We start from the raw sequence: 13,487 nt of genomic DNA, 5'->3' as shown, positions 1-13,487 counted from the left end.
AAGCATCCTCTTTGCGACTTCTCAACTCTTTATCCCGACAAGAAGATTAATTGAAGTATTTTCCATTATTTCAAACAAAACATAAAACCAGAAACCTGTATTTTTCTAAACAAAAAAAAGCATAACATACTAAACAAACAAAAAATAAAATAAAGAATTTATCATGAGTTTTCAAACACCATACAACTAGATTCACCATTACGACGATTAAAATATCCTAAGAGTAGAGATGAAATTAGGATGAATATGGCTCAGATATTGGAGAAACCACATTAGTATCGACTCTAAATTAATGTATACAAGAGAACAAAAATACCAATCAGCTGCATGATTCTGTGACCATATTTTTGTAAAGATCTAAACCAGATATATAAAAGAAATATAACAGAATCAGAGTTTAGGCATGTATAAATGTTAATGTTATTTAGAAACTAATGTAGATCTGTCAATCATATTTCCAAGGTAGACAATTTTCAAAGTAAATGCAAAAAGAAAAAGAAACATGATGAAAGAATATAGTATACATAGAAAAATCAATCAAACAGTTTTTTCTTGCATTAATATAGGTAAACTTGGTACTTGTAGATATAATAAGATATTAGGACAAATTTAAACTCAAAACAACCTTTATCTGCATGTGTGTCCTAAAAATTTTAGATAGCCAGATTCAAATACTAATGCAAATATGCCAAGGATATACACCTTTTGCATAAGTATATCTGGCTCCATTTGCATACAAACACAAATTTACTGAGGAAAAGGAGTAGGCACTTGCATCTAAGCATTCAGGAAATCATGATAGGTACTACCACACCTCATCCAGTTTGTTAAAGCTCAACAATTGCTTGGCCCTTACCTCTCAATCATCCCCTAATACATTTGTGAATAGGCATTTCAATTGACCAATTAAAATGTTCATTAAGGTCACCCAAGAAGCCATGCTGCAGCATAATCATTAATACAGTTTTTTTAACTTCATTCGATGTTCATCATGATTTTTTTATCATTATCATTTTGATATAGAAAAGAACCACACATACGGGCGCGCACACCAATCTCTATCCAAGATCATGTTAAGCATATATCAGCAACTAGTGTTTATAGGAAAAAGGAAAACAAATAGTTCTATATTTGCAACAAATCACAAATGAGGAATCCCATAGCAAGTATCAATTTGAAAGGATATCTGCAACTATCACCCCAGTGATGAAGATTCACATCTCAGAAGACTAATAGAATGCCTATGGAGCTCTGGACTAGATAAGTACATCATATTAATCATTAACACATCAACCTCGCTACCATTCAAGCATCAGACCATGGTACCATGGAAAATTACACTAAACTCAGGTGTTGATATAACAAAATACTTAATATGACAGGTTTGTGGAAGAATCAAGTTAACAGATAACAATTTTACAACCTGACAAAAGTATAATTTCAAAGGTGACTCGCAACCAAGTCCACCAGTTTATAAATAATTGAATATTTAGTCCATTTCTTGCTCCTGAGCAACAAGAAAACTCTGGAACTTAAATATTAGACGAACGAATGCAATGGCCCAGCTCATTCGTATGATAAAATGAAGTAAATACAGGAACATAAAAAAGAAGCAGAAATTGTTGTGGATCACAAAATACAGGAAAAGAGCCACTAATATGAACATATGTTCATGAAGGAAATCAAAATTGTCTTCAACACATAAAAGTCATGAAATTTAATCTAAGAAGAGTTTATTACAAACTCCACAGCAATTCACAAATTACTGGCAGGTTAACAACTTAGTTAAATATTTATATCAACAATTTTATCTGAATGCTCGATGCAAAGAGACTTAAACGCTTGGTTAAGAACATAACAAACATGCAGATATATGAAAGGAAATTAAGAATATTCACAAATTACTGGTGGGTTTACAACTTTGATGAATATTTATATCAACAATTTTATCTGAACGGTCGATGCCAAGAGACTTATACACTTGGTTAAGAACATAACAAACATGCAGATACATGAAAGGAAATTAAGAATAACATATCAAGAACTTCTGATGAATCAGAACAAAAACAATCACAAAGATCATCAAAAGAGAAAACATAGCACTTCAAAAAAAAGTATCCAAAATGGAAATATATTGATGCAATAACTCTACATAATATAAACATTACAGAACTTTAAGCAATAGCCACATTCCAAACCCCATCAATTATGCATATAATATGCAATTATACACAAGAAACAAATCTAGAGTTATCAGAGTTCTCACCCAAGATAAAAGAACTACCAAGTAAAAAAGATGATCAAGTGACTCTAGGCACCAAACTCAAACCAAAAGCAAATTCTGCCCAAATCCCTGACATCGATCAACAATTTATGCATTTTCATTTATCAGAAAAAATAAGTTTATTCATTCGACTCCAAACTTCTCTGCACCAGTACGAATCCAAAAGTATCACATTCACAGGACATGACCAACAACTATAATTGCTAAACATTAAGGCACTTATACCACAGAAAACAACAGGCGTCTGTAAACAAAAGCACAAGTAACCATCAATGATAAAACCTACTTCTTATAGGAAATTATTGCAAAAAGAAGAGCGAAAAAGAAGGGGTGACAGTGACAGTCAGACTACTTGTAGCGAGCCACCTCGTCATCGTTGGGGAAGAAACCCATGAGGCGGCCGGCAGAATTCTGGTAAGCGTACATAAAGCCTCCCAAGACGCCAATGAGGCCGCCAGTCACCGTGGACGGGCCTCGGACGTTGGGTTTGATCCCTGCAACCAGATCAACATCGTCACAATCACCGATGAGGAGGAATAATCCTAGACATTAAGAGAATGTAGAATAAAAAGACGAGGAGAAGGAGGAAATGGAGGGTGTACCGGAGAGGTAGCCGACGGTGACGGAGACTCCAGTTATGGTGAGAAGGCGGAGGTAGTCGAGGGTGTTGAAGTTGGCCACGGTCTTGGTGAAGGGAGGGTTCCGGTCGACCACCGGGTACTCCGGCTTCACCGCAGCCGCTATATCCGTGTTCATCTCTCTACGCCTACGAGCGCCCCTCCACTTTGACGTCATAAAGGGTTCGTAGTGGCCCGGTTGGACCGACTGGACCGATTGGACCGGTTCGTCCGGGTTGGGTGAGATTCATTTTAATAAAATTGCACACAGCTTCAAAATTAGTAATTCAATTTTTATACCCCATCTAAACATTATTTTAGTTTATTTAATCCTGGAATTTTCACATAAAATATATTGAGGTTAATCTTCACGATTTGCCATCAATGACATTGACTTTTAAAAATTTTAAATACATATTTATCCTAAATTAATAGTCTTTGTGTTTTGCACTTTAAACTTAAATTTAGGAAATGAAAAGTCAAATAGTCAACCAAAGTGTAAAGGATGTTCTAAATATTCAATATATTTTTATTTTTTTACACGATTAGAGTAATTAACCTATTGAATGACATATCCAGAAATTTTAAACATTTAATATATATATATATATATATGCTATTTTTGGAACTTAGAAAAGTATATATTTATTTAAAATGCATATATATATATACGTGTTTTTTCGTAGACCTAATTCACTATTTTAGGATTAAATAAAAGAACCAAAACAGAAAAAGAAAAAGACGCATTTAGATCTCTCTTGGGCCAACCAATAAAAGCGCAAGATATATAACAGGCCTAAACTGGTCTTTCACTGGGTTGGCTTAAAGAACGCGCTTTGAAAGACACGTCCACGCCTTTTTTTTGCCGTTGGCCGTCGTATCAAAGACAAACTGCAGTCCCCAGTCACAGTCGCTTCAAATTTCTATAATTTCCGCTCCGTTGCTAATCACACACCGACCGATCCCCAACCCTAAAGTACCTTGCGACGAGTCTCCTCCGATCTCCGAGTCCCTTTCCTTACCTCCTCTTTCCGTTCCCTTCTCCAAGGCAATCTCAATCAAAGCTGCGGCCCTCTTTAATCACGGCCCCATTCGAGGATGAGCAGGTCTGCTCTCCGCCTAAGCGATCATCTCGATAACGCGCCTTTTTTCGTTGTTCGTCTGCTGCGAACAATTTGCCTTTCATATTTTTGTCCGAATAGCTTTAAAAGTTAATTTTTGGTGTTTATTCTCTTGAACGACTATCTTTGCCGGGGTTTCTTGGTTTCTGTTCCTAGTAAGCTCGGAGAAGAATCATTTTTGATCCGGATGTCATTGATAGTGTCTGAAGATTCATTAAGCTTCTTTATTGAGACTTCCTGGTCTTTGTTTTCCCGAGCACCGTGTATGAAGCCCTAGAAGAATACTGTTCATTTTGATGTCATGTTGGTGTCTGAGAAGATCCACTTATTTTGTTTCTTCTCGTTGTGGTAAAATTCCTGACAGTTGTTGCCTACAAGAATGATGCATCGTAGCAACTGATTTAGAAGATCTAGCTTTTACCTGACTTTATTTAATTAAATCCTAATATGGGTCATGTAAACTTGTTGTCCTAGTTCGTTTGTTGCTTGCCTCACTGGTTCACCATGAGTTGAATGATCATGCAATCATGCTACTAATCGGGGCTTGTTTCTTTCTCCATGAAGGAGAAGCTCACAAGTTGTCTGACAAACAAAGAAACTTTCATCTCTGGTTGAACGGAATACGTGGATTTGCAGACAAAGTAGGGAGTAGTTAAGGTTTAGCTGAGTCTGAGAAGATCTACTTATTTAAAAGATAGATGCTTTTGTGTTTTGTTCTCATGAATATCTTTATTGTGATTTCCTGATTTTTGTTTCCCTAAGCACCATATATGAAGCTTTAAAAGAATCTGAGAAGATCCATTTATTTTGTTTATTACCATTGTATCAACATTCATTTGAGTTATGCCACAATGAATGATGCACCACCATTGTAGCGACTGATTTAAAATATCTAGCTTTTACTTAGCTTTATTTGGCTAAATCCTATGCTTGTTGTTTGCTTCACTGGTTGGCAATAAGTTGAATGATCATGCAATCATGTTATTAATCAGGACTTGTTTGTTTCTCCATGTAGATGCTTGCAAGTTGGCTGAAAATTAAACAAAAGAACTTTCATCTCTGACTGAAGGGAACATGTGGATTTGAACAAAGTAGGAAGTAGTTAAGTTTTAGTTGGGTCTGTTTTAGATTCATAAACTAGTATGTAACTAAAATTAAAGCAACGACAACTGACAAAATTAGAAATGGTCCCATTTATATCTGGTTTGTGTCTCACTTCTTTCTGCCACTTAGCTCTATTGACAATAGTTTTCCAAAAACATGACAATCATGTCATTCCTATTCCTTCCATTGATGAACAGTACTGCATATTTGTATTGTTGAATGGTGTTATCTGATATAACAGAACCAATCTAATCATTAGTTGTTATATATTTAAGGCAATTGTTTAAAGATAGTTGTGTCCAAGGTGGACCCTGTAAGAATAGCTGCTTGATGTAGGTCCTTAATATTATCAATCAAGGTCATATTGGTCACTTTGTAAAAGAATTGGTAGCATATGCATTATGCACATTTTTAAGGCTCATCAAGATAATATTTGGTTGCACTTACTTCTTCAACTTGTGATAATTCAACCGACATTGGTATTCTTTTGCGGGAAAGTTTATGCCTTTTGGCCTATTGATATCTGACTATGTTGCATGTTGGTCCTAATGTACTTATGTTTAGTATCCTTGAGCTAGAAATCGGTAGCTGGGAGTGGAAACTGGTGAAGATTTGGATTAAGCATATGTATCATGACATTATGCTGCATTTGTGAAGCCTGTGTCCAAGGGAAAAGAATTATAAGAACTATCTCGTTTTTGAGTATCTTGGAATCATTGAGTTGAAAAATTGGTAGCTCATACATATTTGGATGAAACATCGAGAAATGAACAAAATCATCATCCGTAAAATTGACTTGTCTGTAACATATTTTCATCACATTCTGGAGTGTGAATAATGTTACTTATGTAGTAGTTCTTGCTGTTTTTACAATCTTGTTTAAGCAAAATCTCAAATTATGGGGAGCACTTTCCCTACATTATGAGAATTTGATAATTTCATTTTGTATATTGCTTTATCACTGGAAACTTAACTTCTTTTATGAAAATCTTGAACATCTAACTTAATAGTTTGAACTGAGAATAATGAGTTAAATAATCATATTAAGCCATACGAAGATAAAAGGAAATTTTGAGACAATTAATCTATTTCCATAATTATTTTCACAAGTAGCTTCATACGACTTGGAGATCTATCAGAACATGTTCCATGGTGCATGATATGATATGTTTTGCTGTCTTTTCTGTTTGCTGTATTGGTTTTACCTTTTCTTTAATATCATATGCGACTGGTAATTGAAGGTTCAATGTATGAACTTTGTTTCTCTATTTCTTGGAGTTTGTTATTCATTGTTCTCTTTTGTGTCTTTTAGACAATATAGGTGCAAGTAATAGTTGGATAAATTACTTAACTTATTTTATTTAATATTTTCTGCTTTGAGACTAAAAAATGAAATTTTCTTATGCAGCCCATCTTGGTTAATTGACAGTAAAAGAATCGCGACAAAGATTAAAAATGCCTCTGCTACAGTGGACCCGAGCAAAGTCAAATGGATAAGCAACCCAACTAAAGCTTGTCCTAGATGCAACCATGTCATAGATAACAGTGATGTATGCTCGATTTTTTAGATGTCAATGTATTTTATGTTGGAATGCAATTATGGTACTCTTATCAACAAGGTTATTCTACTCTATATTTCTGGTGGATTATATTAGATGTCAACTAAAGCTATTTGCTAGCTGTTGAATTATTATCGGAAGTTTACTTTTGACAAAGAGAACCAAAAGCCATATTTGATATGATGTATTATTAAATTTTTAATAGCTGAAGAAGACCTTTCTTAATTCGTGAATATAATCTATCCTATCTTCAGGTTGTCCAGGAATGGCCAGGGTTGCCCAAAGGTGTGAAATTTGATCCATCCGACCAAGAGTTGATATCACATTTGATGGCAAAAGTTGGGACAGGTGATGCAAAACCACATCCTTTCATTAATGAATTCATTCTAACTGTTGAGGAAGAAGATGGAATATGCTACACTCATCCTAAGAAGCTGCCAGGTAACATTTAAAATTTTCTTTTCCTTTTTTCACCATCTTATCATGATTTTTCCAACTGATTATAGTGCATTTTATTGCAAATAATCCATTTCAGGCATGGTCATCAACAAAAAAAAAGGATATTCCCAAATCTCTTTGATTTGGGGAAAATAAACTCTTTCATCCTTTGTCCATTTGTTCATTTTCCTTCATCATCATCACAGCCATCAGTATGTGCTAGAATAGGCAGATTGGCCATGTTGAGGTAGGGGACAATAGTGGTGATGGAACAAAAAGGTTAGAAGATGTGATGCTGGGGTGTAGTGTGGTGCTGATGGTTGAGACAATATGGTGGTGGAGGTTGCAGTGGCAGAGGATAAGGAGCAAGGGATATGGTGGTGTTGGTAGAGATGGTGTGGTCATGGTGATGGAAAGTGGTGAAGCAAGAAGAAGAATGAGAACATTCTGGAATTTTATCATTGAAATTTTAAAAGATTGAGTAAGGAATCTTTTTAGACTTTGTTCGCTGCCTCTTAAACTAATGCTTCATGGTATGATGTCAGGTTGCCTATATATTTCGGAGGCAGCTCATTTTTCTATTTGACATTAAGATGGTTATGTACAATTTTATATATATATATATATATATATATATATATATATATGGATGTTATATTTAAGTTTGCTAATCGGTGCATAATTTCTGACTGGTAGGTGTCAAGCAGGATGGAAGTGTGTCTCACTTTTTTCATAGGACTTTCAAGGCATACAATATTGGAACAAGGAAAAGGCGGAAGATAAACACTGATGATCTTGTAGATGTTCGCTGGCATAAGACTGGCAAGACAAAACCAGTAATTGTGGATGGGAGACACCTTGGATGCAAGAAGATAATGGTTTTGTATATGAGCACAACAAAGGGTGAAAAACCTGAGAAAACAAATTGGGTAATGCACCAATACCATTTGGGCACAGGGGAAGATGAGAAGGATGGTGAATATGTTGTGTCTAAAATATTCTATCAGCAGCAGTCCAAGCCAGGTGAAAAAAATGGACAAGATCTAGGTGATAAAAATGGACAAAATCTCACCATGGAGATAGACCACAATGTTGTTACTGAGCTAGACCCTGCTCCAGGTGCTGTACCAGGTTCTCCTGAACAGAATTCCGGTGATAAGCAAGACCATGTTGAGAGACTTGAAGTGATATCTGGTCAGGTACCCATTGTTGAATTAGTATATCTACTTTTTTGTTCCAACATAATCTTTGAAAAATTATCACCTTAGTTAAAAGAAAAGGTTGAATTCTGTTGCAATATATTTTCTTCTGCTATGTTATCCATATGGTTGTCTCTGACTGGAAACTCTTGTATAATAGTCAAATGTTCATCATTCTGGAGATGAAGAGCATCATGTGCATCTTGAGGGTGATAAGCCTGATGATCAAGGTGAGCATCCAACAGAGGATACAAAATGGTGGGAAGGTGAATCGCAGTACCTGCTGGACTCTCAGCAGCTAGCAGAGGGGATTGCTATTTGCGAGGAGTTTCTTCAGAGTCAATCTTCCTGTGCTGGTGAAGAAGTAAAAAAGAGCAATCTATGCTTATCTGATTATGCTGCCATGGGTGCAGAAGCCTTGAAAATGGACTTGGAAGAATGTCAAAATTTAGACAGCACTGACCATGCTAACATTGAACTTGATACTCCTCCAGATTTCCGGCTGAGCCAACTTGTATGCTTCATAATTTCATACTTGATTTTTGAATCTTGATCTTTTCAGTCGCATGTGTTCTTCTATGTCAATATTCTGACTTCGAACATCTCTTGTGCAGGAATTTGGATCGCAAGATAGCTTTCTAGCATGGCCTGGTAGTAAACTTGCAGACTGACAGTTGGACTGTCTATTATCATCTTTTTTACATGGGTGGCCTAGTGCATCAACAAGCAGCTGCACCTTTTGTGGTAGAATTAAACAGGCATTTTCATCATCCAACTTTGCTTATTTTGTTCTCAATTGAGTATAAGTTTGTGCCATCCCCTGAATTAGCTCACAGTTGATGATCACTCTTGTGAAAGAACACTTTGATAGAATTCTGGAGAACCTGTATTTGTAAGTTAAGAGAACCGCCACCACGTATCAGAAGGTCTTGATGTAAATGCCATTGTCCTCAGAACTTGTAATCTATGACATTTGTGCTAAAAACAACGTCAATATCTAATTTTTGTTTTATGTGACAGTACTCGAGATAAGGGTGTGTTTGGAGACCTCTAAACTGTCATATTACTTCTCCAAAGTTCGAGCTTCATTGGCTTGAATTATATCTATATATATTAATCAGTATACTGTTTCCTACTCTAACAACATAGTAATATAATATATTACTGAAATTATTACTTGATTGAGATTTAAAATCTTGATGCTAAATACTCAGTAAATTATCAATTGTGTAGTGATGACAGTGATAGAATCATGCAATTCTTGCTGGATCTTTTGCAGTTTTTAGGGATTTCTATTGTAAGATTAAACACTGTAAATACTTCAAAAAATGGTGATTGCCACTTGGTAGTAAATTGTCTTGAATTGAAATTTACTGTTTGAAAAAGTTAATTAATATTGATCGGACATTTTTTCGAAAAAAAAACTCTTACTACTGGTTTTTCAGTGGATGATGCTCCATATTTTGTTTTTTTACCTAAATATGTTTTATTTATTTGAATAAAAATGTCCTTATACTTTACTAAAATGATTTGATGATATATGCTATTCAAAAAATTTTATCATAAATTTTTTTTTAAATATAAAAAATATTAATCAACTTAGAATTACTACAACGTGATTCTAAGATGATTAGTATCATTTTTATATATTTTTAAAAATTTATAATAATTAATTATTAAAATTAAGAATTTTGAATAACTTATGATCAAATCATTTTAATAAAAGTTTGAGAATACTTTCATCTAAATAAAATGGATGCCTATAGATAAAAATGAATATGGAGGATGTCATCCGCTAACAAAACTAATAGTACCAGCTATTTTTGGGTAAAATATTCATTTAGATTTATCTTTTTATTCCATCTATCTTTACTTTGATTGTCCTGAGAAAAAGAAAAAAATATTTTTTTTTAATAGAAAGATCAACAATCAAGAAGTTAATGGAAGATTTACATAGTTCAGCAACTTTTTACTTATGTCCACGAAAAAAACCTTTAACTTATCTCTATTCAAACACAAATATTTTTATATATCCTCTCACATAAATCCAAGTATAACTCTTACTCTCCCTCATCAAAACATAATAATATATAAAATATTTATATAAGAATCAAATTATTAATTTTAAGATTTTTTTTTTTTTATGAGGTCTCCTTCTCCTATTAGAATTTATTGTTTTCTGAAACATTAATTGTGAAAATCTCAAAATGCATCTTGATCCCAATCAATAATTTGGATTATAGACAGGGAAGGGAAAGACTTACACAATCAAGTTCATGGTTCACTCGACTATAATTAGTATTCGTGGTCAAAACATCACTGCAAGTTCTTACATATATTATTAATATCTCATAAGCATTGAGTTGGAAATTACTATTACAAATGCGTTCTGCAACGAAGCTCCACGCTCTCATGCGCTCATACATTAAAACATGAGCTTATTTTATAAGGAGGTCTCGTGTGATAGTGGAATTAGTTGAGGATGGTTCATTAATGTAACTGTTATTATTAAATATTTAATTTAATAATAATATAACTGTTCTCATTATGATTTATAATTCATTATCATGAATTTCTTCATTTATTATGATTTAAATGATTTCAGTTTTTTATTCTTTATGCATGAAACCGTTATTATTAAATTAAATATTTAATATCATTAAAGTTCTTAATTATGGTATAAACGTTACAAAATTGAATTAATTATTGAACGTTATGATTTGGTGATGATAAATGTTCTCGATGGAATTTTGATCCTTGGGTTCAATCATCTCTTTGAAGCGAAAGACTTTCCTATACCATCTAAAGCGAGAGTTCTGAGTCGAGAAGTACCAAAGTTCAAGAAGAAACCTCTGTAGAAATTTTTGGCGACAAGAGGTACGCTATTTTGTTTCCGCATCAGTTTATATTGTGTTTCTATTAAAATGATTTAGAAACACAAGTTGGTTTCAGTGATTTCTTACAATTAAACCATGATAGGTCTAATTAGTCTCCCATGTAAAGTACGCTTGTTCGTAACCTCGACGAGTGAGTTCAGTGATTATTCGAAAAGGAGTATACCGAATTATTTCTTAAGTTAGTATTTACGTATTTTCGGGTTCTTTTCTCTAATTCTTTTACTCCATTTATGTTTGTCAAGTTCATTAGATTTTGATTAGATCATATCAAACTTTTGGATGCTCCCGATCTAAATAGCGATCTTTCTTTATATATATATATATATATATATATATATATATATATATATATATATCTTAGATTTATCTCAAAGTCACATATTAAAGCATATATTGGACCTCTTCGTATTAGAGGCATAGTTCCGTGTCATATATCTACCATCGTTTGAAATTGCAACAATACTCGATTTTCATTTATATGACCAACTTATTAGTGAAAAAGAATATTAAAAATATATATTGAGTATTATATATATTTATATATATATAAGAGAAAAAAATATATTCAGAGAAAACATACCAACGTGCACATATAATCATTTTTTATCATATGCCAACAATTCATCCATCACCACAACTTTGCATGGTTGCATTGGATCTCACGAAAAGATTAAAGAGGGGAGTATTATACTACAACTTGAAAGGAAAATTCTCTCGAACTTTGAAGCACTTTTTTGCTGACTTTGGGAACTTGCAATCTGTAAGATTCCAAGGCATCTTTCCTCTGAAACTTCCAATATGCTACAACACTAATGCTCCTTACAAGTGGGAGTTTGGACCATCTCTTATATATATATATATATATTCTTCAAGAGGTATTGCAAGATCATTACCCTTCATGTTATTTATTTTATTATTGGTACCTATTTACCTAACAAAATCAACCATAAATATGAATAAAGCATATCAAAACTCGATTTAAGTAGATCAGATAGATGTGAGTACATGAAAAGATTTTACCTGTGATCATCCAACATATAGTATAAAAATAATTTACTTTAGATAAATTTAAATTGATTGCAGGGATTAAAAAAAAGGACTTTCAAAAGCATTTTAAAATATCTTCAAGTAGGATTCAAGTTTTTTTAATTTAAGAATTAGTATATTTTTGTTATCTAAATTTCAAATAGAAATCATATTTAATTTTTTTGGCAAAAATTCTGATGAGCAAATGAATGCAGACACAAATCATAAGCAAAAATAGGTGAATATATATAGCTCAAACGTTATGAAATTAATGGTTTCTACTCGGGAATGGATCATTTTGGTTCTAAAACCAACTGTTTAAGTTTTTTGAAATCAAGAATTAGAGCCAAACCAGTAAGGAACCATTCTGGAACCAAAATCAAAATTGATAATTTCAGTTTGAACCACTAATTATTTATTTTTTAAATTAAAAATTTTAAAAATATAAAAAATTATAAATTTAATTTTTGAATAATAATAAATAAAATTATAAATTTGGTAGCTTAAACCAAAACTAAAATCGTCAGCTTCGGTTCCTAAACTATCAGTTTCAGACTTGATTGTTCTAATTTTTTTAATCTATGAACCAAAATTGAATCATCCAATGTCAATTCCAATTTGGTTTGGAAGCGATGAACCACTGAGTTGGTTCGATTTTGGTTTCAACATGGTTTTCAATGACTATTGGTCATCTCCTCTAAGAAGTTGAGGTTCTAAAAGAGCGAGATAATGTAGTCGTCAAAAAGTTTCGATAAGAGGAGAAATCGACCCAACTTCAAACTCGGGTTGATGAGTTGCATTAGCAGTAGAGGAAGCCACCCAACTCTAAGTTTGAGTAAATGAGCTAGAAGGGATAGTGGTGATGGCTAAGCTGAGAGAGGTCAAGTCCTCGAAGAAGTCGACAAGTGTAATAAAGATTGATAGGGATAGAACATATCATAGAGCCCTCAAAGCTGAAGTTGACATCAACCTTTTTCGAACTCGAGAGTTGACCTTTAAGATGGAGGTTAATGAGGAGCTCTCCCAAAAGTTGGAGGAGGTAGAGGCACACGAGGTGGAGATAAAAGATGCATAAGGTAGCTTAGTATATAGTCGTGGGTTTAAAAAAATATCAATCAGGCTAAGATATAACTCATTTGCCTATGGTTATGAACTGATTATCTCCCTAGTTAGGTGTGGCCACCCCTCGTTGTCCCTTCTAAAGAATTGTACTATCGGTCACCCTACGGATGACAAGATCAT

At 33.6% G+C, this 13,487-nt stretch overlaps 2 protein-coding genes across 3 annotated transcripts; one reads left to right on the top strand and one right to left on the bottom strand.

Annotated features, from left to right (window-relative positions):
• Positions 1–2,359: 2,359 nt before the first annotated feature.
• LOC135636694 (uncharacterized) lies at positions 2,360–3,054 on the bottom strand. The gene is made up of 2 exons (XM_065148601.1): positions 2,887–3,054; positions 2,360–2,778 (listed from the first exon to the last, which is right to left on the bottom strand). The coding sequence occupies exons 1-2, from the start codon at positions 3,038–3,040 to the stop codon at positions 2,633–2,635; spliced, it is 300 nt and encodes a 99-aa protein (XP_065004673.1). The 5' UTR covers positions 3,041–3,054; the 3' UTR covers positions 2,360–2,632.
• Positions 3,055–3,780: 726 nt separating this feature from the next.
• Positions 3,781–9,341, top strand: LOC135618305 (SUPPRESSOR OF GAMMA RESPONSE 1-like). Of its 2 annotated transcripts, none has more exons than XM_065119186.1 (6): positions 3,781–4,007; positions 6,535–6,676; positions 6,940–7,126; positions 7,820–8,322; positions 8,483–8,836; positions 8,937–9,341. In XM_065119186.1, the coding sequence occupies exons 1-6, from the start codon at positions 4,000–4,002 to the stop codon at positions 8,991–8,993; spliced, it is 1,251 nt and encodes a 416-aa protein (XP_064975258.1). In that variant the 5' UTR covers positions 3,781–3,999; the 3' UTR covers positions 8,994–9,341. The 2 variants fall into 2 exon arrangements, with proteins under 2 accessions (XP_064975258.1, XP_064975262.1); XM_065119190.1 differs by lacking the exon at positions 3,781–4,007 and adding an exon at positions 4,100–4,679.
• Positions 9,342–13,487: the final 4,146 nt, after the last annotated feature.

The sequence above is a fragment of the Musa acuminata genome, chromosome BXJ1-3 (assembly GCF_036884655.1).
Source record: "Musa acuminata AAA Group cultivar baxijiao chromosome BXJ1-3, Cavendish_Baxijiao_AAA, whole genome shotgun sequence".
NCBI classification, from domain to species: domain Eukaryota; kingdom Viridiplantae; phylum Streptophyta; class Magnoliopsida; order Zingiberales; family Musaceae; genus Musa; species Musa acuminata.
This window is presented reverse-complemented; position numbering and strand designations above follow the sequence as displayed.